Below are 23,805 nucleotides of genomic sequence, written 5' to 3'. Positions count from 1 at the left end.
TATACTAGGTTGGTTTTTTCCTACAGGTATAGCAAGTAAATTGAGAGGGTTACAAGTTGAAATTTATCTGATTATTTTAAGCTATTTACTAAAGTTGGATTCTGGAGCACACCAAGACTTTTCCCTTCCACAGAGAAGGAAATTTAAACAAGTTTTTCTCAAATATGTACTTCATCTTCTCACCTCTAACAGTGAATCCCATAACTTCTGCTAAATCTTGAGACTACTGCAGGGACATTCAACATTAGTTCCTAGCTGTCTGGTTGCCTGAAGTTTAGCATCTCAATTGCTGCATCATCAATATATTCATGCATGGGGATAGTATTCATTCTCTCATTTTGGACTAGAAAGATGGAAAGGATGTTTGTTAAGATTCAAGCTACAGCCAAATATTAGGATAAAAGAGCTCTTTTGACAATCAGAGACTGTGTCTAAAGCCTTGACACAAATTTCTCATCACTAATGAGAAACAGCAATATTTCAGTGTCCTTCCACATTAGCATGTTTCTCTCAACAAAGCAAATTACAGATCTATTATTAAAGCATGAAATAACAGAAAGCCTTGCAAAATTACCAGTAAAATAGATGTCAGTTCTGAAGACAATTAGTACATGCAATGTACCACATTGTGTGGAGGATGCATTCAAACAGAATCCTGTGGAAATAAAAGGAAATCAAAAGCAAATAAACCAAGTCACAAACTAAAGTCATAAACCAAAAGTTGAAGACAAATTCGGGCTACTTAGATTAAAAGTTTCCCTGAATTTAAAACAATGTTTCTAGAAATATGTTTGAACAACAGTGAAATGGAGGGTGCAAGAAATCAGAAGGCAAGCAAAGGAAGAGAAGGACACAGACTTTTCTAGAGTGGTGCCTTTGGGTCTGCCCTACAACCTTTACTTTTGTGGCAGTATTCTCTGGCAATTATTTCTCATTCCTTCTCAAACTTTATGATTAAAGAGAATCCCCCTAAAGCTCATTCCTAACATCAAAGCCATAAGCACCAACCAGCACTGTTCTCAAGCATGTCTATCTTTTTCTTTCCTTTTCTGACAGATTCAGAGGTTTAACATCCTGTCCAGTATTTACTTTCCCCATAAACCATTAGATTTTTATTCTAGACAGTGAGAGAGGATTTAGTTATGGCATTTAAATGTAATTTTCTAAATTCCAGAGGATAGTTTACATACCAGGCTCCCAGGGCCTTTCATATTCCCTTGGCAGAAACAAAGTAGCTGTCAAATGCTTTCAGCATCCATGATTGAAGGACCAACCTTCAGAGAAGGGGAAAAAAAATTACCAAAAGAGCAAATTAAAGCCAATTAGTTTAAACACTGTGTGTTTACTAGGAAGTTTAGAGTTTTGATTTGGTTTGGGGTTTTGTTTTTTCTTTCTCCCAGAAAGCTGTGTCTGAAAGTGATTAAATTAGTTATAAGAAGTAACTAACTTTCAGAGCAATGGCACTTGAGAAACCCCACAGTTAAAAAAATAAATCATAGGATCATAGAATGATTTGGATTGGAAAGGACCTTTAAGATCATCTAGTTCTAACCCCCTGCATGGGCAGGGACACCTCCCACTAGAGGAATGCCACTTGTCACTGGTCTCCATCTGGACATTGAGCCGTTGATCATTATTCTCTGAGTGTGACCATCCAGCCAATTCCTATCCACCAAGTGGTCCACCCATCAAATTAATAGTCTTTCAATTTTGAGACCAGGTTATCATGCAGAACAGTATCAAATGCTTTCCCTGGAGGTGTTTAAGACCAGGCTGGATGGGGCTTTGTCCAGCCTGGCCTAGTGTGCAGCGTCTGCTCATAGCAGGGAGGTTGGAGCCTGCTGATCTTTAAGGTCCCTTCCAACCTTAACCATTCTGCAGTTCTATGATTCTATGAGGCTTTGCACCAGGCCAGGTAGATGACATCAGTTGCTCTTCCCTTGTCCAGTGCTGTGACCCCATTATAAAAGGCCACCAAATTTGTCAGGCATGATTTGCCATTGGCATAGCCATGTTGGTTGCCACCAACAACCTCCATGTTTTCCATGTGCCTTAGCAGATTTTCCAGGAGGATCTGCTCCATGATCTTGCTGGGCACAGAGGTGAGACTTTCAGATGTGTTGAGGTTAGACTGAAAAGTTCATTACAGACAGAGTTTCCATCTTTGATGCGTTGCAGGAGAGTTTTTCAAAATCAGTTGATGCAACATCCAGCGATGTACTAAATGTTTCCACTGTTGAGGTACCTAAAAACTCAGAGGCAATAATACTGGACAAAGTCCCCCCACTTTCTCTCTGTGGCCCTGTGTTGTCCAAATACAAAACAGCTCCCCTCTGGCCATACATAGTGTAACTGTCCTGTGCTTCTTACACCAGCTTTGCAAAGCCACTGTCACAGGCTGCCTATGCTGGAAAATGTGTCCTTCTGACGTAACTGGGGCATTTTACACCACTTCAAGTCTTTGCCTTGCCACATGGGCCAGAAACCAGATAGCATGTTTCCCTCTTTACTCAGCTGCACTTGGCAGGAGGCAGAGCTCTTGTGCCACATTTGGCTTTAAGCCAGAACATTTTTTTTCTGCTGATTGCAATGCAACTTTAAAAATCAATGCAACCTATGGGGAATGTTGAGCAATATGTCTTAGGGAACACTTGTAAAAATATTTTAAAAAAACCAAAACAGCAGCCTACTGAAGCTTGCACCAAAGAGTCCTAAAAAGAACTGGCTGATCAGATTCCCAGCTTCCTACTCCAGGCTAAATTAAAAATACATACTAATGTGTTAAGCTGAGGTTTATTTTAAGTAAGTCTCTGAATGTTGGGAACATTCTGAGAGGCTGAAAAACATCTGTACCAACATCTGTACCAACATCCATGAGGTCATGTGTAGAATTGGGAAAACAGAGGCTGTACGAAGCACAAAGTGATTGTTCGTGATCAGCTACTGGAAAATGAAATCATAGGGGTATAAATAATGGAAGCCAATGGGTTTTTATGAAAAATTTTAAATAAATTACAATTTCTTTAGCAAAGGCAATTGAATAGATGTATCTGGATAATAAGACATGATGAGTACCACTTTTTAGGGTTGTGATTACAAAACTACCATAACAGAGCATCAAAAGCAGTTAGTAGTTGGTGGCAAAATTATTAAATAGCCACCTCAAAAAGTAGTAGGCATTGGGGTATTTCCAGTATAAAAACGTCATTTCAGAGGGCTGGATCAGGACATCCCCATGATTCACACAAATCTCAGCATTAATCAATGTTTTCAACAATGTCCTAAAAATAGATGTAGAGTTATTACTGCTAAAATGAGATAAAAAGGATTAGCAACATGGTTAAATAAGTGCCCACCCAGCCAAAATATGTTTTCTCAGAGACAATTAGAAGCATAAAATCTACAAAGATGCTTTGCAGACTGTATCCAAAAATCAGGGAGGGGGAAATGGAAGGAGGGGGCTGTACTTTGGAAAGCAGTAACTCAGGAAAGGTCAGAGACTCTGAAAGTCTCACTGGCTGAGGAACTCAACAGGAGCTCCCAGCAGCACCTCATGACAAAGATGACAAATATAGTACAGGTGTAACTATGGGAAAAATGAATAGAGTAAAACGATGAGTTTGCCACTGTTTCAGACCAGTGAAAATCCAGTCTGAAGACAGTGGATGAAGTTATGACATTTACATTTTTTTAAAGGATGTGGAAAATCATTCAAGCTGACTGACACTTGAAAAATAAGAGTGAGAAGGAAAGAAGCTGCCTCAGCAAGAGACTCAAAGAATGTATTTCTTTAGTGTAGCAAAGAAAGACAACTGACTTGGATACATGTCTTCACAGGGGAAAATATGCTAGGTATCAGCTTTTTAATCAGATAAAATAAGAACAATGAGTGCACTCAGGAAGCAGACCTGTTAAAAAAGGGGGAAAGTGTTTGCAAATGCAGAGGCATAGAGTTCCTGTTACCCAAGGGAGAAGAATATCGTATACTTCTTGAGGTTTTCCCGTCAAAACTGGCAACAGGTCATTTCCAATCAACTTAATCAAAGTTAGCCATACTCACATTATTTGTAAAATCACCTCATACCACTCTTCCATACAGACAGTCACAGAAAAACAAGCTTCCTGTGAACTACAAGACCTATGTCCTGGGAGATATGGATTCAGTCCTTGCTTCTGCCAAATATGGTTTTTATGGTATTGAGCTAGTTACTTGAAATAAGCTTCACTTTGTCTAATTTTGGATATCTAAAATCTAGATGTGTGTTTAGCATGTAAATGTCTGGAGCATTTTTATCCTCAGCATTGCTAACAGCCAGTGGGGAGAAGCAGGCACTGTTGGAGAGCTGTTCCTCTGGCAATTCTCAAAAAAATCACTATACAATGAGGAATTTCATGCCTTGAAAATTCTCTATGCCAATTGAAGGAAGGCAGGAAGGTAACTAGCTTAGACTTGGACAACAACTCTCTAGACATATAAATAAGGGAAGGTCTGCCTTAGCCTCTGCTGAGGAGGGTATTAACATTTATAAGCTGCTGTGAAAATAGGAACTTAGAGATTTAATATTATTAGGATATATAAGAATAGCTATAATGAATTGTATCAAGAAATCAGTGTTCAAATTTTTGCAAAGCTCTAGAGTTAAAGAAAACTGAATCTTCAGGTACTACTGAATGATATTCAGTCTGTGGGACAGATGTCTGAATGCCACAAAGAAATACCAGGGGTACTGAATTTCTCAATGGTACATATTTCTCAATGGCAAAGACAGCTTAAAAGACCTCTTTCCCAAACAGGGTGGGTTTTTTTTCCATTTTAAAGGGTTATTTTTCACCTGCCTGGCTTTCAGGATGGCAACAAAATTGTGTCAGCACAGCTGATGGGGCCATGAACTGCTGTGTGGCAGCAAAGTCCTTTTGAACCAGATTCACTACTAAAAAAAGGACTGTGGAGTTACAGTATAATGCACAATAGTTAAGGCGACAAATGAAATTCCAGAATAGCTCTGAAATGGCACAGAGGAGAGTAGAGCTGATTCAGGTGAGACAATCAATTTATATAGCAATCATCTTAGGACATGGAAGGAATGTTATGACATTTCTCTTGACCAAAGGCAGAGCCTCTCTCATCTGTGCAAACTCTGGAGACAACAGTTCAAATGACCACCCTGAACAGCAATGTAAGGAATATACAGCAGTGAGCTTCCTATCTGCCTGTGGGAACAAATCCTTTCTTAAAATAGACCCATGTTTTATTTTCTTTGGATTTGATCCCAGCAGTCAGATGGGGAGGAAATGTTGTACTTCCTTTATAGTAAAGCTTAAGCTGTACACCAAGAGATCCATTCTGCAGCCTTTCCTTATACCAGCAGAGTTTACTCCTGCCCATCCATCCCGCCACCAAGGGTTTTTCAGCTGTTCCAAAGAGCCAGTTAAACCTAGACAAAAAACCACAACAACTACTACCAAAACAGCTCTGCAGAGAGCTGAGTTAGAAGGCAGAGGAGACTTGAATAAAATATTAGCAGGATTGGAAGGAATGCTCTTTGTTCAAAAATTTACATAGTTACTCTTCTTACACTTTTTTTTCACACTAGTTATTTAATGTAGTCATTATACTTGCTTGTGGCAGCTTGAATTGGGATGCTGCCAAAAATACATTGGTTTGCAGAGTCTGAAGGGCCAGATATTTGAACAGAGCACTTTAATGGACTTCCCCTGCCCTGCCTTGAAAAGAGCTTATAGGGATTTTCTCACAGTGTTCCCAAGGCATTGGGGTAGATTTGGGGTGGGAGGAACCCACCAAACCTTAAATAGCTTTACCCAACATGAAATTTTACAAAGTAAATACCAAAGACTTTGTCTAATAAAAAAAAATAAAAAAATAAAAAAAAGGGAGTAATTCACACAGAAAAGACACAAGTGTATTGTGCTTATTCCCTCTACTGCACTTGCAATTTTTCAGCCAGCTCACCAGATTTTTCCAATCGATATCCCAGTTGCTGTTTCAATGTATATTAAACAGATCTAAGAGATGAGAAGAGCAGAATATAAAGGCATACACATTTAGAATGTGGACCTGTTTCTAAGGAGCCATTCCAGCAAGAGCCCTAGATGTGAACTGGGGCAATCAGGTGACAAAAGCCTACAGGATAACACAGCCAGGAGACTAATACCAGGGTTAGTGTTGTGACAAGCGCTGCAGGCAGAGCAGTGCTGTGTGGCTGGCTCTGAGCTGGCCAGGAAGCTCCAAGCAGGGCTCGGACACAAATCTGGCTCAGCACAAGAATGAATTTTGTGCTCTCAAGTGCAAGTGTAAACCTAGAGAGGATAATTCAGCCTTGCCATGGGAGCATCATAAATCATAGCAAACCATTCAGAGAGACAAAAATTTGCAAGACAGCATTTAGCCAAACAGTTATTTTAAGACAGAAATTAGAGGGGGAAGGGGTATTTAATTTTTCTTCTACATATCTAATTATTAAGAAAAAAATGTCATAAGGTGACTTGAATTTCAAAATTCCTAAAGCAAAACAAAGTACTAAATAGTGAAGTACTGCAAATAGTCTAGCCTTGGTTTTGTTGTTTGGTTGTAAAATTGACCTTCTTTAAGTAGTCATGTCTAATTAGAATTCACTTGCATATTAAAAAGATCTGAAATTAACGTGAAATAAAAATAATATTCCAAAGTTCCGAATTCCACATTTTCCTTCCTAAGCCTATTGCTTTACTCAGAGAAATTGACAGAACTTTCTCCTCCTGCTCCATTAAGTGGAGTCTAAGCAATTTCTTGTCTCCACTAATTTCTCCGTTCCCACAGATGAACTTGTGTGGCTAGAAAGTCTGAGCATCAAACAATCAGTCATCAGAGTGATAGTTTCAAGTTGCAGGCCTGATGAGCCTGCATTGTGTGGCTTGGATCAGTGGTCCTTCTCCTTTGAAACCCATTCACAAAACTTCTTTTTCTCCTTGAAAAATATTTTGCTTCTTACCAGTAGCTCAATTGAAGCCTCTATTATTTCATTTCTCTATGACCATATAATTATTCTCTAATTATTTTTATGAACTCCTTGATAAAATTACATAATAAAAAACCCAAAAACTTAAACTATGGCAAGAGCAGAAAAATTACTCTTTCCCTGAGCCAACCCAAGCCCCATACAGTAATTGCTTCCTTTCATCCCATGTGTTCATCACAAGAAAAGCCTGTTGCCTTGAAAAAATATTCTTGTCTCTCCCTTCTTTAATGGAAGAACTCCAATATAACATAGATTTTTGCAATAGGTAAATCTTCTGGCACAAGACATATCAACAACATAGTTTCTCTGATCCGACAAGAAAAGGAAATATTTTAAAATCCTTAATGCCACACATTTGTCTCTGAAAAATGCAGCGTTGCCCAAACCCTTGGCAGCTTGAAAACAGAAAATCACTTTAAATAAATATCTAATATACCATAGAACAAATATAATGTATTAGTCATTCTTCTTTATCATAATGTAATGACATTCCCAAAAGCCAGGCTCCATTAGCACCATGAAAGGCTGTTGATGCAAGGATGAGTGTCCTGGGAGTTATTGCAGTGAGAAGCAAAGATAAGACAGTGGTACATCGTGAAGTGCAATCAGGATGTTGACACAGACCCTGCATACGTTTCTAAACATTCCTGCAGTTTTGTTTGTAACTTGACAAGGAATTACCTAGTAAATTAGCTAAATGTTTGGCTCTTTTTCTCCAGTTACTTGTAAAGATGCAAATTCTGAAACAGACTTGCAGGTTCGGTGAGTCTGTAAGTGAATAGCTGCCTGGCATACTCATTTTAGTGTTGAACCAAAATAGGATTGTTAAGCAGAGAAGTAAAATGAAAACTGCAATACAAGTTCAATGGTGCACTCAAGCAATGATGAGCACCAAATCCTACACCCCAAGGATCATGTCATGAACTGGTATCAGTTGATGCAGTTTTATGATTTATTGAAACGTCTTCCATTCTTCTTCTTCTCATCTTGTCAGTTCTCTGGTTTTATGGCAGTTTCTGCCCATGGGTGCTAGTGAGTGTGAGTGGGGGATATCCACAGCTAGAGCTCAAACACATCCATAAATATGCACACACACAGACATCTCAACTATCATCATAACATGAAGATCTGCAGAGCAGAAACTAACATAAAGGAATGCTTAAAATAATTAATTACTGCAGAGAATACCCAACAATACCCGCAAATCTAAACCACATTCTGCTTTTTTATGAGCCAGTTGCTAAAACATGGGATACATTAAGTCTATGCAGGAGCACCATAAATAGAACATCTGTTTTCTTCAAGAGTTACGATAGAAGAAAAGGTTTTGCTTCCACCACAAGACTTTTCATTCTTGTTTTCTTTACATTGTTAGATATGCCCCTGGCCTAGTCATCCCCCTCACCAACCCAGTTTTTATTTACCACTTTGCAAGCAAGTTCGAACACTTCAAAACTGTGCCTTGCTCAGCAAAGACAATGACATACCTGAAGGGGAAAAGAGTGCACACTAGCTTGACCTAAGGTACATCATTACCCTCTGCAACAGTGAAAAGTTTCCACAGCTGGTGATAGGCACTATTGCATGTTGTCCCCTTCAGTTTCATGAGGGATCACTGTATTTATTTATATCTCTACAGGATATGAGAGATACACTGAGAGATGCAATAAAACAAATTCATCCTTACTCATCCTTGAAGTACTGTAGTTGAACAGTCACTGAGAATGTATGGAGCATCTGGGTGCCTTTCTTTTGTGATAGATAACACACTCTCATCCCCCATTATTAGTGTAATTATTATTAATAACTAGATGCTGCTTCGCTAACTCCAAAAAAATATACATTCACATGCACTAAGTCTAACCTGAGGTCTGTTTGAAGTCTTGACGAAATACCAGGGAAAAACATACATTAATTTATACCATGTTCAAAGTGAACTTATATCATGTTCAATGCATGCTTATTCCCTGTTTTATTAGGACCTAGAGATGCATTGATCATATCTTAAATCATATTTGCATACCAATAGAAGCATTTGCTTCTATTACGGATATCGGAATTTGCTAGTAAGCAGATTTTAAAATGCCATATATCATAACAGCCCTACATGCTGCACACCACTTAACACAGCAGAAAAGTGAGGCATGATAGTCGCAATTTGCTACAGAACTCCCAGAATCACAGAATGGTTGAGGCTTTAAGGGAACCCTGAAGGTCATCTGGTCCAACCCGCCTGCTCAAGCACCTAGACCAAGTTGCCCAGGACCATATTCAGATAGCTTTTGAATATATCCAAGAATTGAAACTCCACATCTCTGGGCAACCTCTTCTAGTGCTCAGTAGAACCTCACACAATCACACAGTTTCCTGCTGTTCAGATGGCAATGCTTGGCATTCAGCTGGTGTGCATTACCTCTTTCTTGGCCTGCCACTGGACACCACTGAAAAGAGCCTGGCTTTCTCTTCTTTGCACCCTCCCTTCAGATATTTATACACATCTATGAGACCCACCTGAGTCTTTTTTTCTCCAGGCTGAACAGTCCCAGTTCTCCCAGTCTTTCCTCATAAAAGAGATGCTCGAGTCCCTTAATCATCTCCCTAGCTATTTCTTGGGCTGTGTCTCTAGTATGTTCATATCTGTCTTGTACTCATATTAAACCTAGTGTCCACCAGCATCCTCAGGTCCTTTTCTGTAAAGCTGCTTTCCAGCTGGTGGCCCTCAGCATATATTGGTGCATGAAGTTGTTCCTCCCCAGGTGCAGGACTTTGCACTTCCACTTGTTGAACTTCATCAGGTTTCTGTTAGCCCATTTATCCAGCCTGCCAATGTCCCTCTGGGTAACAGCACAATCCTCTGCTGTATGAGCCACTCCTCCCAGTTTTGCGTTATCTGCAACTGCTCTGTTTTACCCTTCATAGGATAACTCAACAGGATTATAAAGTGTCACCTTAAAATATACAGACCTTGTTCTGGAAGCATATCCCCACAAGCACTTGTCCACCAACTACAATCCATAGCACAACCATAAGTACATTGCAGTTGCTTAGCAGATGCCTTACATCACCTATTAACGTTTGCAATGAAAATGTCTTAAGTGCTGCTCTGTAAGAAAAGTACTGAGTTAACACTGTTACTGGACCAGTGGGGAATTTCTCCCATGAAGTGCTGTCTTCCTCTTGGACAAGCACAACAGCAAAGAAAAAAGGGGAAAAAAGCTCAGCCTGTATTTCAAAATACATTGCAGTAAACCTCTGTCCAAGTATACAGGAATGCCACTTTGGTGGCATTTGTAACAAAACAAGTCTCTCTCTCTGTCTGTCATTCATGCATTGCTTATTAAGGGGTATTTCCAAAAGGATGTTGCTGACCTGCCCTGATGGTCACTACTACCATTATATTATTCTCATGGTAGCATTGCAATGCAGTTCATTGAAATGTTCCTTACAGCAACATCAAGAACAGATTCCCTTTGCCATGTGTGAAAGGCTGACATTTCCACAGACCTGTACTGCTCATATACAAAGCTGAGACTGATTTCAAAAGGTCTGTACATATCTCAAAGCTTCTGCAGGACAGCAGAGATGACAGTGTGCAGTCTAGCCTGGACTAATAGGCTGACACTGCTTTATGGTAGGACCCTCTCCAGCTGCTGGAAAGCTTTGAAGGAAGACTGAAACATTATCAGAGAGACAGACAACTTTTAGGCTGCTCCACTTCTGCTGAAGTACTAGAATATGAACCTTTGTGGGTACACTAGTACAAGAGAAAAGCAGGTATTTTTATGCAGCTTCTGTTACTTTCCAAAACATACTTATCTATTAATTATTCCATGATGTATCAACCTGCCAAAACTCTTTTAATCTCACTTCTACCACAGATAACAGGTAAAGGTACTAGAAAATACTAAACACTCTTGAAAGTCAGGCTTTATACTTTTATGCATCTGTGATGATATGAGGGATGTTGTTACTATGAAAGATACAAATTATAAGAAAAACAAGGTTCAGGACAGAGATATCTTTTATTATATCATTTGATCCTGTTGTGAAAAGCAGATACCTAATTCCTTACCAGATCTGAGCAGGAAGCAGTGAGGCTCATGCTAAGTTCAGGCTAGGAGCAAGGGCTCCAAGAGCTTCGTTCCCTCAATATTAATACCAGCCCTGTGTACTGCTCCAGTCATCCAGCAGTACAAATTTGATCTGACTCAGACATGGGCAAGTGATTGCAGTTCTCTCAAGTTAGTCAGACACTTTGGATCGGCATTCTTTCGTTTTGGCTCTGTGCCAGGAGTGGAGGCAGGGGCAAGATGCACTGAGCTGACCCAACACAGATTTCTGAATCCACCAGAAGCTCAGCCCATTGCAGTGTATAGCTGTGGCCTTTTGAAGTAGACTTCAGGAGCCCTCAGCCCAGCTGCAAGCTATTGGCATATTAATAACACCATTAACTTAATTTGTTATTGAGTTTTGAGAGACAGTTTGTTAGCACCTGCACAGTGGAAAGCACTGCCAAAAGGAGAGAGGACAGGTCACCAGCCTTATGAAGAGCAGGAGAACCAAGCATCTAAAAACTACCAGACATAGAAGGATCTGCCAAAAGTAAAATAAGCATTTCTATTTGTAACTCCTAATCATAGCACTGACATTATGATTTCTGTCCTGCTTTCATCCCTCTCTGACATCTGTAACTAATGCTGAAAATAGGATTGTCCAATGGCAACTGGAGCACTCAGGAGTCCCCAGTAACCAGCAATCCTTCTAATGCAGTGATTCAGCACTACCATGTAATCTCCTCCAGCTGCACCATTTTCCCTAAAATGGTTTTAGGATTAAGCTTCTCTTATTGCCACCACTGGGCCACAATAACATCTGGCTGAAGCCCTGAACATATAAAGTTGGACACACAATATGTGGTCCATGTGCCAAAGCCTTTCAGGGTCATGTCCATCATCATTTTGCCACAGTGGGACAGACTTTATTTTCCTGTCAACAACACTGATTTCAAGAGAAAAATGCCAGCATATACTGATGGAGAAGACTGGGACTGACCTTCCTTTCTCCTCCACAGAACTGTTGAGAGGTTTATGATTTTAGTGTCTATCTGCTGGCCTGTACAGTATAAATTTGGACTGTGAAAAATTTAACAGTTCAAAAAAAATAAATAAAAACAATTTTAAAGGCACACTTGATGTCTGGAAAATATCAGCCCAAAATTTCTCATAACTGAAATAAAACGAAATCATAATCCCATCAGATTCAACATTACTCAATGCAATGGAAAGTACTGCTTCCAAAGCCTGAACCTGCTGCCTTTCTATGCCTTCCTGTCAGTGGTGAAGATCCTTGATCAGATTATCTTTCCTGACCTGTAAAATATATTGAATCAAGTTCAGTTTGGTTAGACAAGAACAACACTCATTGGCATCAGAGAGACTTAGAGCAAATGAGGCTCCTACACATCAGCTGCCCTGGCATTCATGACAACTTGTCATACAAGGATTAATAAAATCTTCAATACAAACGGTTATTTGGGAGATTATGTCTCTACTCAGTGAGGCTGGATCCTTCAAAATCATGAAATTACTTGGAAAATTAAGGGAACACATTTTCCCCAGGTATGTTGGTAGTTGGAGATGTCAATATAGCATTTGTCTACCTCATTGCACAACTTAATACCTTTGAAAATGTAATCTTCAGTCATACTCTCAAACAAGACAGATTTCTAGAGGTGCACAGATGTTCAGGAGGTTTACAATGGGCCTAGTTGTTCAGTTCACAGTAAAATCAATGAGATTTAAGGACCTCATATAAAACCATGTCAGTCTGCCTAACTAAAAGCCACAGTCCCTAAGATCTTGTGTCTTGCTAAAATCACTGTGTCTAGAGCACTTGCAAGCTCTCAGAGGTACTCCTTGGCTTTCCATGATACAGCATCCAGGCAGACAGCAGGAGCACCTGATCAATGGGAAGGAAAACAGGAGAGGTGTCAAGGCTGAACCAGCCTCCAGGCACAGCTGGGCTGTCAGGACAGAGGTCTTGCAACAACAGGGAACAGACGGTCTGTAGAAAAGCTGACATTAAAACAGGCCAGTTCAGACCTTCCCAAAGAGACTTCAATCATATCTGTGCTGTTTAAAGCAAGCTGTGGGTTTCCTTAGACCCATTGAGAAGGTGGGTTTTTTTTAAATAACAACATAGGATGAGACTTGTCACTTCCAATTTAATCACCCTTCTTTAATATAGCTTGGTGTTTTGCAGCTGGGTAATTAACCTTGATATTTGTCTGGACTTCAAAACATACAACTCCCATGGCTGTCAATTAGCTGACAAAACCGACTGTGTGTTGATGGAAGATTTTTGTGTGACCCTGGAAATACGGCATCTGGGAAATGTCAGTAGCTAATACAATCGACCTGCTGGAGAAAGTCCTTCACAAATTACTTTAAAAATTATGGAACAGGCTGTGAAATTGTGACTTTGTCACTGGATTGTGTTTGCAAAACACAATGGATGTACATTAAACTTTACCTTCCTTTCTGTTCTGGTCACAATTTTGCTTTCTAAAAGACACCTGCAAATAACTGGCAAATCTTCTTGTTATCATGGTCTTGTACAGCTCTGAGCTCAATGAAGATGCCTTGATCTCAGCTAAATCATTCAGAAGAGAGCATACTTTTTAATACTAATGTAAGGCTGCAGGTAAAGTTATAAATTATTGCTACAAATAAATTATTTATATATGATGTGGCATGATAAACCCTGCAGTATGAAAATGGGACACAGCATGGAAAGGGCCAGTGGCACTTTCCTTTGCATGTATAATAAAGTGTTACAACATATTGGTAACAAGATTAAATTAGTGGGCAGTAAGAAGCTTGAATCAGACTATTTTCCTGTTATGCCACAGTGGGTCACATTCTGCTAATGAGTGTTAACCCTGAAATCAGGCAAACATTAATCTTGAGAAATTAACAACCTCAATTTAAAACAGCCAACACAGTCAACAGCTAAAAAGAATTTGGCTCAAACACGGCTATTTTCCTTTTAAAATATTGTTCTTCCCCATCAATGAGAACAGAAGTTACGTGGTACAAGTGCAACATTCTTGTAGGAAAAGTCAAGAGCAGCCCAAGTCACTTCCAGGTTAGAAGCCCTGCCTTGAGATGAAGCAGGAATAGCTGGTGCTCAATTGAATGCTTTTGCACAGGCTAGCTAGAGTCTTTTGTGAAGGTTCCTAATGTGAGCTCAAGTTGACCTCTGTATTTTCAAAGTGTATTGACTCATCTGCTGTCTGAAAATGGAAAAAAATAAAATAAAAAAAGTTGTGCTTTTCCCTGGACTTAATGACATCAGTGTTTGCGCCTTGTCCTGAAATATTTTGACAGTAGAAAAAAATACTGACTACTCCATTTTCTACACAGGGTCAACATTATGAAGAGGAAAAACGGGCTTTGAGCCATGAAATAATTGCACTCAATAATCACTTAATAGAGGCCAAGGTGACAATAGATAAGTTGTCAGAAGACAATGTAAGTATTGAATTATGGATGCATCTTGAGATTATATTCAGAAATAAATTATGTCACACACTTCCCATGGAATTACAGAATAATTTTGTATTGTTTATACACATTGTAACTTGTGGCCTCAACAGTTAAAACTCATATTAGTTGTTCCCATCATTCTGTAAATTCAGCTCTCCTTAAGCCATGGCATTGGGGTGAGATATTTCATTGATATTTTTGCCTTATGTCTAACCTAAAACTGATGGGAAAAAAAAATCTAAGAAATGGCATTATTCCCACTATGACTTTACCATGGGTTTCAGTCTAGTACAGCAAACTGGCAGAAGCACATGCTTAGAACCCTTACATGAACACATGTATTACCTGATGATTCATCATAAGGATTTTGGGCACAGTGTAGATAGAGCCTTACGTTTCCTTCAGTTCCTCTGGTCTTTCAGTTTTTGCTTTGCTTGCTGAGATGGGATGCCCAGCACAAATGAGCTCTACTAGAAGAAGGTAGGATTTACCCCACCTGGCTGTTCAGGTCATTGCAGGGAGCAGGAGCCAGGATTTCCCCAGCTGCAGTTCATGTGTAACAATTTACCTACATATATAAAGACAGCAAAGAAAGGAAGATTGTAGACCTTTAGTTCATTATTGTGACATTCCTTATACATTTAATTCAAAATTCATTTGCAGAAGGCATGTTTCTCTTAGCACTTATTTTTCAGCACCTTACATTCAATCTTCCCATATTTCATATGAACTCTTGATCATAGCAGGGAGCATTTGATTCCATTAATATACCTGTTGATGTGAATTGTGCTGATGTGATTAACAGCTTTCCAACGGAAACAAAGAGTTCACAATTAGACCCTTTACCTTTATACAAATTGTGCTGAAATGACAGTTACTTCATAACTCTAATAGCTGCAACTAATGGAACAGGGTAAATGCAATAAGCTACACTTAGGTTATAGAAACACAGTTGTATGGCCAGACTAATTCAGCTCAAATAAGTGGATTTATTCAGATTTAAAATAGAAGGGGAAAAAATTGTAACACTCTTTCAGTGAGTATTACACTACTTCATGGATTCAGGTTTAAGCCCACATTTGAAGAAGCATTTTCAATATTCATAGTTTTTAACAGGCTGCTTAGTCTGGACTGGAGTACTAAGTACTCTTCTTCCAGGAATTATTCTGAACTTCTTTGAATATTAGAGTACAGCCCAGAAGCCTCAAATGACAGAACCACTTCTTCATACTTGAGATTCACAGACAAAATTCTGGCCTTAGTTATGTAGCATCACTAATGAAAGTAAAGGTTTCATTTCAAATTTTTAAATAAAAAACTGAAAAAAAATGTCATTAGGTACCTAATAGGTATGCAACTCCTACATGTGGAGAACACATTCTGTCCTGCCAATATTTCTTCTTTTGATTGTATTTCCCCTTATTATTCTATCAGATGAGAAAGATGATGCTTTTAATGCAGAAACATGTTTTAGCTATGGAAAACACTTCTGGTATGAATTGCTGGTTATTGTTCTAGTTGCCACAGATGTGGCTGGCTTCCATTGAGATGCACATTAAAGGATATTGAGAACAAAGTACATGTGGCACATTCAACTCACATGAAATTTTTCTGTAGTAATTTTTAAAGCTGCTAAAAATAAAGTGTCAGAAATGGTTTTTGTACTCTCCATGACAACTGCTGCACAGAAACTCACAGAGGCTCACAGCTTCTGAAGAAAGGATTAGATTTTGGAGTGATCTTATTTTTGTGGGCCTAGTAATGTTGTACAGCACTTGGAGTACTTGTCTGTGCTATACATTTTGCAGCAATATATTATGTGTTTAATGTGCTTATAACTTACCAGAATCACATGCTCATGCAACAGATTTTTCTTCTAAATTGAATTCTTGGATTCCTACTGTTTGCATCTGGTTTCAGGAGTAAAAACAGTGTGTACTAATATAAAACTTAAGGCCTACATAAATAAATGTACATTTAAGAGAGAAGTGACATGTATAAAAGCTCACACAGACAAAAAAAAAAAACACAAAAAAAACCCCCACAAACCAAGAGTACCTAAAGCCCTTCAATATGTAAATCTAATGAACTACTGATACATTTACTATCCACATGCCTCACAGACTCTCAAGAACATCTTGTTGCACCTGCTATTACAGAACATTTCCACCTTTCCTTTTCATAGAATACATCTATCAGTTTTTAGAAAACACTTGGAACAGCAAAAATCTGCATGCAATAAAGTTATAACAACAGTGCCAGAGAAAATACAAATAGTTTCAGTATTCAACACCTTTTCTCTATAAACTTTTTCTAATTTTTACAGGTTAACACAGCCTAGAGTCCATAGCATCTTTATGCTTTGCCTTTCTCATATAGGGCCATCGGTAAAGTTAACCTTGTTTTTAATGGCACCTAGATCAGGAGAAGCAACATACAACTCTTACCTCCAGGGACCCAAAGATACTGGTTGAAAGATACAGTAACAGTCACTTGTGTTAAATTAAATGAAGGGCAAATTTATGTACTGGATTTTCCCATTAAATAGGCTGTGGGAGGCATTCAATATAAATATAGTATAACCAACTTGTTTATATTCTCTTTTTCCCTGTGCAGAATTCTTATGGTAAATTCTCACCCAGTGAAAATATCCTTTTCTTGGCATCAACTATTTGCAGTAAGATTTAATATATTTGCATAGCTGCAAACTGCAAGATATGAAAGGAGTCAGGAATCAGCAAAAAAGTTCCATTAGGAGAAAAGGACTTCTTAAAAAAAAAGACAATGTGTACTTCTGCAGTGAATTTCTCCCACAGTCTCATATGATTGTTTCAGCATTTTCTGAAGTAGTATCTCAGTGCTGAGCTGGATAATACTCTGCTCTTAAATTTTCTTTTTGCTTAAAAGATCACATTTATTCTGCCCTTCATAGCACCATGCATGTTAACAGTACAAAGTCCAGTTCCTAATGGTAAGTATCCATTTTTTTAAATTCAGATTACTGTTCTGTAGTAACAGTTCTAAAATACTAATTTTTTAGTAATTTTATCAGCCCTCACAGAGAAAAGAGGGAAACACCTTAAGACCATGCCAGAAACATGTATTTAAAAGTTAATGTATACTCCAATTTTCCCCAAAGTCAGTTTTTTAAAATTTGCTCAGGTATGGGAGAAAGGTTGAAAGCCACAAGTGATTTGCAAACTTTAAAAACCAGGCTATTCTTGTTTTTCTAGGAGCTCTATAGGAAGGACTGCAATTTAGCTGCTCAGTTGCTCCAGTGCAGCAAGAATTACGACAGGGCACATAAGCTTTCTGAGGTAATGTGACCGAATTTGGTGAATAATCAAATAAATAAATATTTTATGGAAAACAGGTTATTTGACACATATCAATTCCAGACTTTTTTGCCCTTAAGGCTTTGATTCCCCCCTTCCCTCCCCCTTCTGTTAAGCTTCAGGAGGGCTTGTGCACCTGCTGGTGTCCTGTGCAGCTGAGGGAGGTGCTGACAAAATCACAGCCAGTGATGCAATTCAGAGGTATTGTCTTTCCCAAAACCTTGGCTATCTGGTAGCATGTGCTGATCACATGAAAGATAAAGGTCTTAGCTAAACCACAGTGCTGAGAACTCTAGACTGCAAAATGCTGGGGGAAGAGGGGGTTGGGGGTTGCGGCAAGTGAGAGCAGGGAATTGACAAGCTGCAGGCATCAGAGATTCTGATATAATCAATTTTCTTCCTGAAGCTATTTTCCAGTCCAGCTAATTTCTAAATCTGAATTTTAAAATGGACTGACAGAAAAAATATCTTTTTCTAAAGCAAACAGAGCACCGAATGATTGATTTCCAAGGTGTAAACTTTAATTAATAATCCTTGCTTCCAAGGAAACAGGCTTGAGAAACAGTCTTCTTAAAGGGTAGGCAAATATTACCTCAGTGAACAAGACTGTCTTTAGGGATGCAGGCCCTACACAAAGCAATGGCACCTTCCTTGTGTCGATTGCTTCAGTGAAGGTCACTGAGAAAAGCCTTCCTTTCTTCAATCACATCAGGCTAATGCCCCTCCAAATAGTCTATCCTGTGCAATTCTTCAGTGGAATAAAGCAAAATTGAATGTGGAATCTATAAATTTTTTCTAAGCCAGTGGACTGCTTTAGAGCACTAAACAACCCTGGTAAATAAAGACAGGGCAAGGCTCTTCTGTCAAATGAGGAACTATTTTTCAGAACTAAGATAGAACTTCCAAACTAACCATTATGCTGGTCCTGTCATTTTGTCCTACTAATTGCTTGCCTTAGCAATTAATATCCAAGAATTATCATAACATTATTCACACTTGAAAGCACCCTACCTATTAGCAAGAATTAAGAATTTAAAAGTACTTAGTGGTTTGCTTTCAGAAAACTATCACAAATGTAGGAACTCCCTAGTTTCCCAGACTGTCATATGCTCAATTAAATAGGCAAAGTTTGCACTCATAAGTCCAAGTATTTATTAATTTAACAAGTGGGAATGGCTGTCACAGCCAATAAATTCCTTACAAATGCAAATATTGCCTGACAAAGTATTGTACATTATGCAGAAGCCTAAACTATAGTACAATAAAGTAGTGTGACAGTAATATAATTTTAGTAATTCTAGTTTCCAGTGCAATGCCCAGAAAATAATGTTCTTTTTCATAATTAATTTTTTAATCTAAATAATGTATATAAAACAGATCAAACAGTCGTGCTACAAGGCACCTCAAAAATAGCTGCCCCATACAGCAGTTTCACATTAAATGAACTGTATTTCTTCAGTTCTGTGGCAATTTACAGAAGCCATATTTTACAGCTTGTTTATTCAGTCTTTTTCCATCTGTACTTACTATGACTAATATTGCTGTCTGCCAGCAGATTGGCAATATCATACTCTTTATTTCCAATGGAAGATGTGAGCTAATTAATGACATAATGATTAATCCAAAATATCCTGGAATGTTTGTTGGTTAAAAATCACTCATCCTACTCCACATGAACAAGAACGTCATTTCATAACATGCCATATTTTTAATACACTGAGTTCTGGGGATTAAACCAATTTTTAAAACTTAACAGTGAAGAGGAAAAAAGAGGAGCTCCATATATTATACAATGTGAGATCATTACAAGGAGCAAGGACCTTAAATTTCTCTTTACTAAAATAGAGCGAGGGAGGACTACTTCAGTATTTGTAAGGTTGTCTCCTCTAGAGAAACAAGGTTAGGGAGGAAGTGAGGTTGTTCAGGCTATAGGGGTGACCACTCATTATTTGGTAAAGAGGAATTTGATTTCTAGTTATGAAAAGAAAGTGCAGAGTAAAACAGAGTTCAGCCAAGTATTCAAGGTCTAAATTCCTAAGGGGGATAAATCAATAAGGATATCAAAGGAGTCACAAACTCAAAACTTAGACCGAGTTCTGATTTCCAGCAAGAACTACTGAGAGGCAGCCATCGTGCAGCTCTCTCTCATATCTCTGTCTGATCATTGATAGAGATCTGAAATGAGCAAGACAGATAAAATTTGACTGGCAAGCATGCTTGGTGATACCTGTGTAGGCACTGCCTACCAGAATTTCAAGCAGCACCAAGGAAGGTGGTCTCTCAGTCTCTTCTGGTCCACTTGACAGATGGAACCACTGTCCATGGAGCTGATCCTGACTTTCTCTAAAAACCACATGATTTAGGATGCATAACAGAGTTACAGGTTAATTCTGACTAGTCTGTCACAGGAATTATAGTGCAAATTCTGGTCTTAGCTCTTATTTCTGTCAGTGTAGTAAGAAACTAGAGATGGAGCCATCTAAGAGCTGCTGGAAGAGGGGACAGCACTGAGGCTGATGTTGATGGTTGATCTGACAAGCAGTGTCTGACTGCTGGGCCAGGGAAGCTGGTTCAATTTGCTTCTTATCAGAAGGAACACTCCTGTCACAGCCGCCAGTTCCACTGGCTTAAGTGTCCGTGAAAAAAACTTTCCTGCCTCTTCAAACAGCATTGCTTATCAAATGCAATGCTGGAGGGCAGAAGGCAATTTGGCACAAAGAAAGATGAGCTCGAAGAAAGGCAAGAAAGAACAGAATAGGTCTGATCTCTTCCTCCTCTTTTTTCCCCCCAGCAGAGACCTCCACACCCCCACACTCCAACTGCAAATCACAGCCATACAGGCAGTTTGGAAAATGCTGCTGTAGGCTGTAATTCCCTGCCTGCCTTCTTAAGATTGTTGTTTACTACATCCTTTACATACACCTCTCTGACCTGAATAAACTTGGAGGGAAACATTTCTGTTTCCCATTTTTTTTAAATGAGGGAAAGCAGATAAAGATTTCCAAACATTAATAAATGAAAATCATTTGATTATGTGTGTTTTCAGAAATGCACCTAAATTGTGGCTCTCACATTAGTCAAAGAACCATATATAGTGGGCTATGTAATGTGATAAACTGCACCCGTCTATCAATGTTGAATAAGCCCAAGGTGACACCAGTACTGACGTACCCTTTTCTCCTGTCCCCTTTGCTATCTCTTTATGTTACAGCTGCCATCTGACTTTCAGGAAAGAGTCAGCATCCATCTGGAAAAACATGGGTGCAGCCTTTCTGTCCCCTTGTGCCACACATCTTACGCTGATACCATACCCACTTGTGTCATTGCCAAAGTGCTGGAAAAACCAGATCCAAACAGCTTGTCTTCACACTTGTCAAGCCCATCTACAAGGGATCTCAGTTTTCAGGAGTCCGCTGGAAAACTCGGGCAAAGGCCTCAGTACAAGTCAGACATTTACTGCAGTGACACCGCCCTTTACTGCCCTGAGGAGAGGAGGAGGGAGAGGAGGCAGAGTGTGGACACACAAGTGAAAGACGTGGGCTTCCTGCGGTCCCAGAACTCCACAGACAGCACTGTTGAAGAAGACGGTTTCCATTCCAGCTTCTCTCATGAAGCCTTCCCAGAGTACATTACTTCTTTACCAACCTCCAGCTCCTATTCCAGCTTCAGCGTCACATCTGAGGAGAAGGAGAACGCTCAAGCCAACACTCTGACAGCCTCTCAGCAAGCGATCTACATGAGCAATCGAGACGAACTGTTTGAAAGAAAGTCACCTGCAGGTTATGAGCATCAGGGAAGTCCTAGGTTTGCCAAGTCCAAACCTGCGCAACACATGGAGCTTGCTGATGACAATGAGAACTCGCCCACTTTCTCTAGGACTCTGCCTCCTTATGCAAATGAACCTTTTCATTTCTCAGCCATAGCACCACAGCAGGCTTTAGCAAATCAGAAAATGAGGAACGAGTGCAGGAGCACCCAGCTTTCAGAAGAAGACTTGCCTGGGCGATGGAGGCAATTGAGTGTGGAGGACATTGGTGCGTACTCTTACAGGAACACTGACAGGCTGTCGCCCTGTAGTTTTTCAGAGCAGTACTACAGCAGTCCTATTAAGAAGGGAGACAGTAGAACAAGCCCAATCTATGCTACTTACAAAGCAGATAGCTGCTCAGAGGGAGATGATATCTGCCAAAGCAGACTTGTGGATTCTTGCTTCCTGAGAACAGACAGTGGCCTGAATATTGACATCAGTACTAGCTGTAAACAGGACAAATTGCCCACTTACAAAACAAAAGAATCAAGAGACCAAAAAAATGAAAGGATCACCGTCCAGTTATGCAGTAGCAAAAACATTGAAAATAGCCCAGTATTGAAAAGAGAATACGTGGACGTGAGCCCCAACAGCTCAGCAGAGTCCCTCAATCAGAGTTCAATGGAGGCTTCAGAAATCCACCAGTCTTCCATGGAACAAGGAAGCCATTCAGGTATTCACAGCAAACAGCAGCAGTTTCAACGGACTGGGAGTACTGGTTTGAGTCGGAAGGACAGCCTTACAAAAGCACAATTATATGGAACCCTTCTGAACTAGGCATCTTCCAAATGGCAATAAGACAACAAACAAAAGGAAACAATGTTTGATACTTCTAGTGAACAATATGGTTCTAAGAAACAGGATTGTTATAAAATATATATTCATAATGGTACTATATGTTTAAAACAGGATCTCTTAAAAAATGTTATACAGCACTTTTCACTTAACATCCTTTCCACGTGGGAGAGCGTCCCCTCCCCTCTTTTATAAACCTGAAATATTTTTATAAGCAAAATGGTATTTATTAGACTATCCTAAGCTATTTGAGCAGAATTCTTTTCCCTTCAAGCAGGTTTCTTATTTATTTTTGTGCATGAGGCCATCTGTGCCTAAGCTCTTGGAGGAAAACGGTAAAATAATGACGGCGGTGTCAAAAAAAAATCCACCTGACAAAATACCATAAAATGTCATGTGAAAACAAAACAAACAAGAATGGTGAATTTGAAGAAGTATATTTTTTAACAAGAATTGAATTGTATCTTAAGTTATTTCATACAAATGTATTTATGAGTGACTAATGTATGCACAAAGTGATACTAATATTTTGTTCTTTTAATCCACTGTGTTTCTGGTTTCCTATTTTTCCTTGTATACTACCTCAAAAGTAATTGAGGGTTTCTTTGTCACATTTTCTGTAGGCTTGCATTTATATTGTCTAAAATGCATGAAGTGTCACAATTAATACTGTATTTTGCATTACTTAATAAAAGACACCAGTGGAGATATTTTGGGGTGTTTTTTTCCTTCATTAAAACATACCCAGGACAATACAACATGGAATTGCTCTGGGTGACATCAGTCCAGCAAAAGTTAATGAGTAAAGCTCCTGGTTTAGATTGCTTTCTAAAGGAGTCTCTTTCTCTGTAGGCTCAAGAACACTGGTTCTCAGTCCGTGGCCCCTGGGTGTAGAAGGACAACTTCTCATCAGCCCATGAAAAATTAAAAAGGAAAACAGACTGTTTACCAACAGGTTCAAATTCCCTAGGCAGGGCTGAAAATTACTTGAACACTTGTGACTTCAGTTTGACACAATCTTTTAGGTCTTTTAGGACTGCTATGTCCCACAGTTGCCTTTTTCATAGGTAGCTTGGTATTTCTAACAAAGAGATTTTGCTAATGTATAAGGAAAGTCTGGCGTTCTGTAGCCTATGGGAACTTCACCCCTGGTTCTGAGAAGCTGAAGATTTTACCTGTAATTTTTGCTTTTCCTCCATAGAGTTTTCTTTTTCTCACCATTTCACCACTAAGGAGTGTAAAACTTGGACAGTAACAGAAGAGAAAGAGCAAACAGAGAAAAGGAGAAAAACAAAAAAGAGATA

General features: G+C 39.1%; 1 protein-coding gene across 1 annotated transcript in view; it reads left to right on the top strand.

Annotated features, from left to right (window-relative positions):
- The window catches only part of BEGAIN (brain enriched guanylate kinase associated), a 154,237-nt gene extending 131,026 nt beyond the window's left edge, over nt 1-23,211 (top strand). The window contains 3 exon segments of the mRNA XM_051622581.1: nt 14,441-14,548; nt 17,797-17,880; nt 21,110-23,211. Coding sequence (XP_051478541.1) covers nt 14,441-14,548; nt 17,797-17,880; nt 21,110-22,483 — 1,566 coding nt within the window. The 3' untranslated portion in view covers nt 22,484-23,211.
- The last annotated feature ends 594 nt before the right edge of the window (nt 23,212-23,805 follow it).

This window comes from Apus apus, chromosome 5, assembly GCF_020740795.1.
Source record: "Apus apus isolate bApuApu2 chromosome 5, bApuApu2.pri.cur, whole genome shotgun sequence".
In the NCBI taxonomy this organism is placed as follows: Eukaryota; Metazoa; Chordata; class Aves; order Apodiformes; family Apodidae; genus Apus; species Apus apus.
This window is presented reverse-complemented; position numbering and strand designations above follow the sequence as displayed.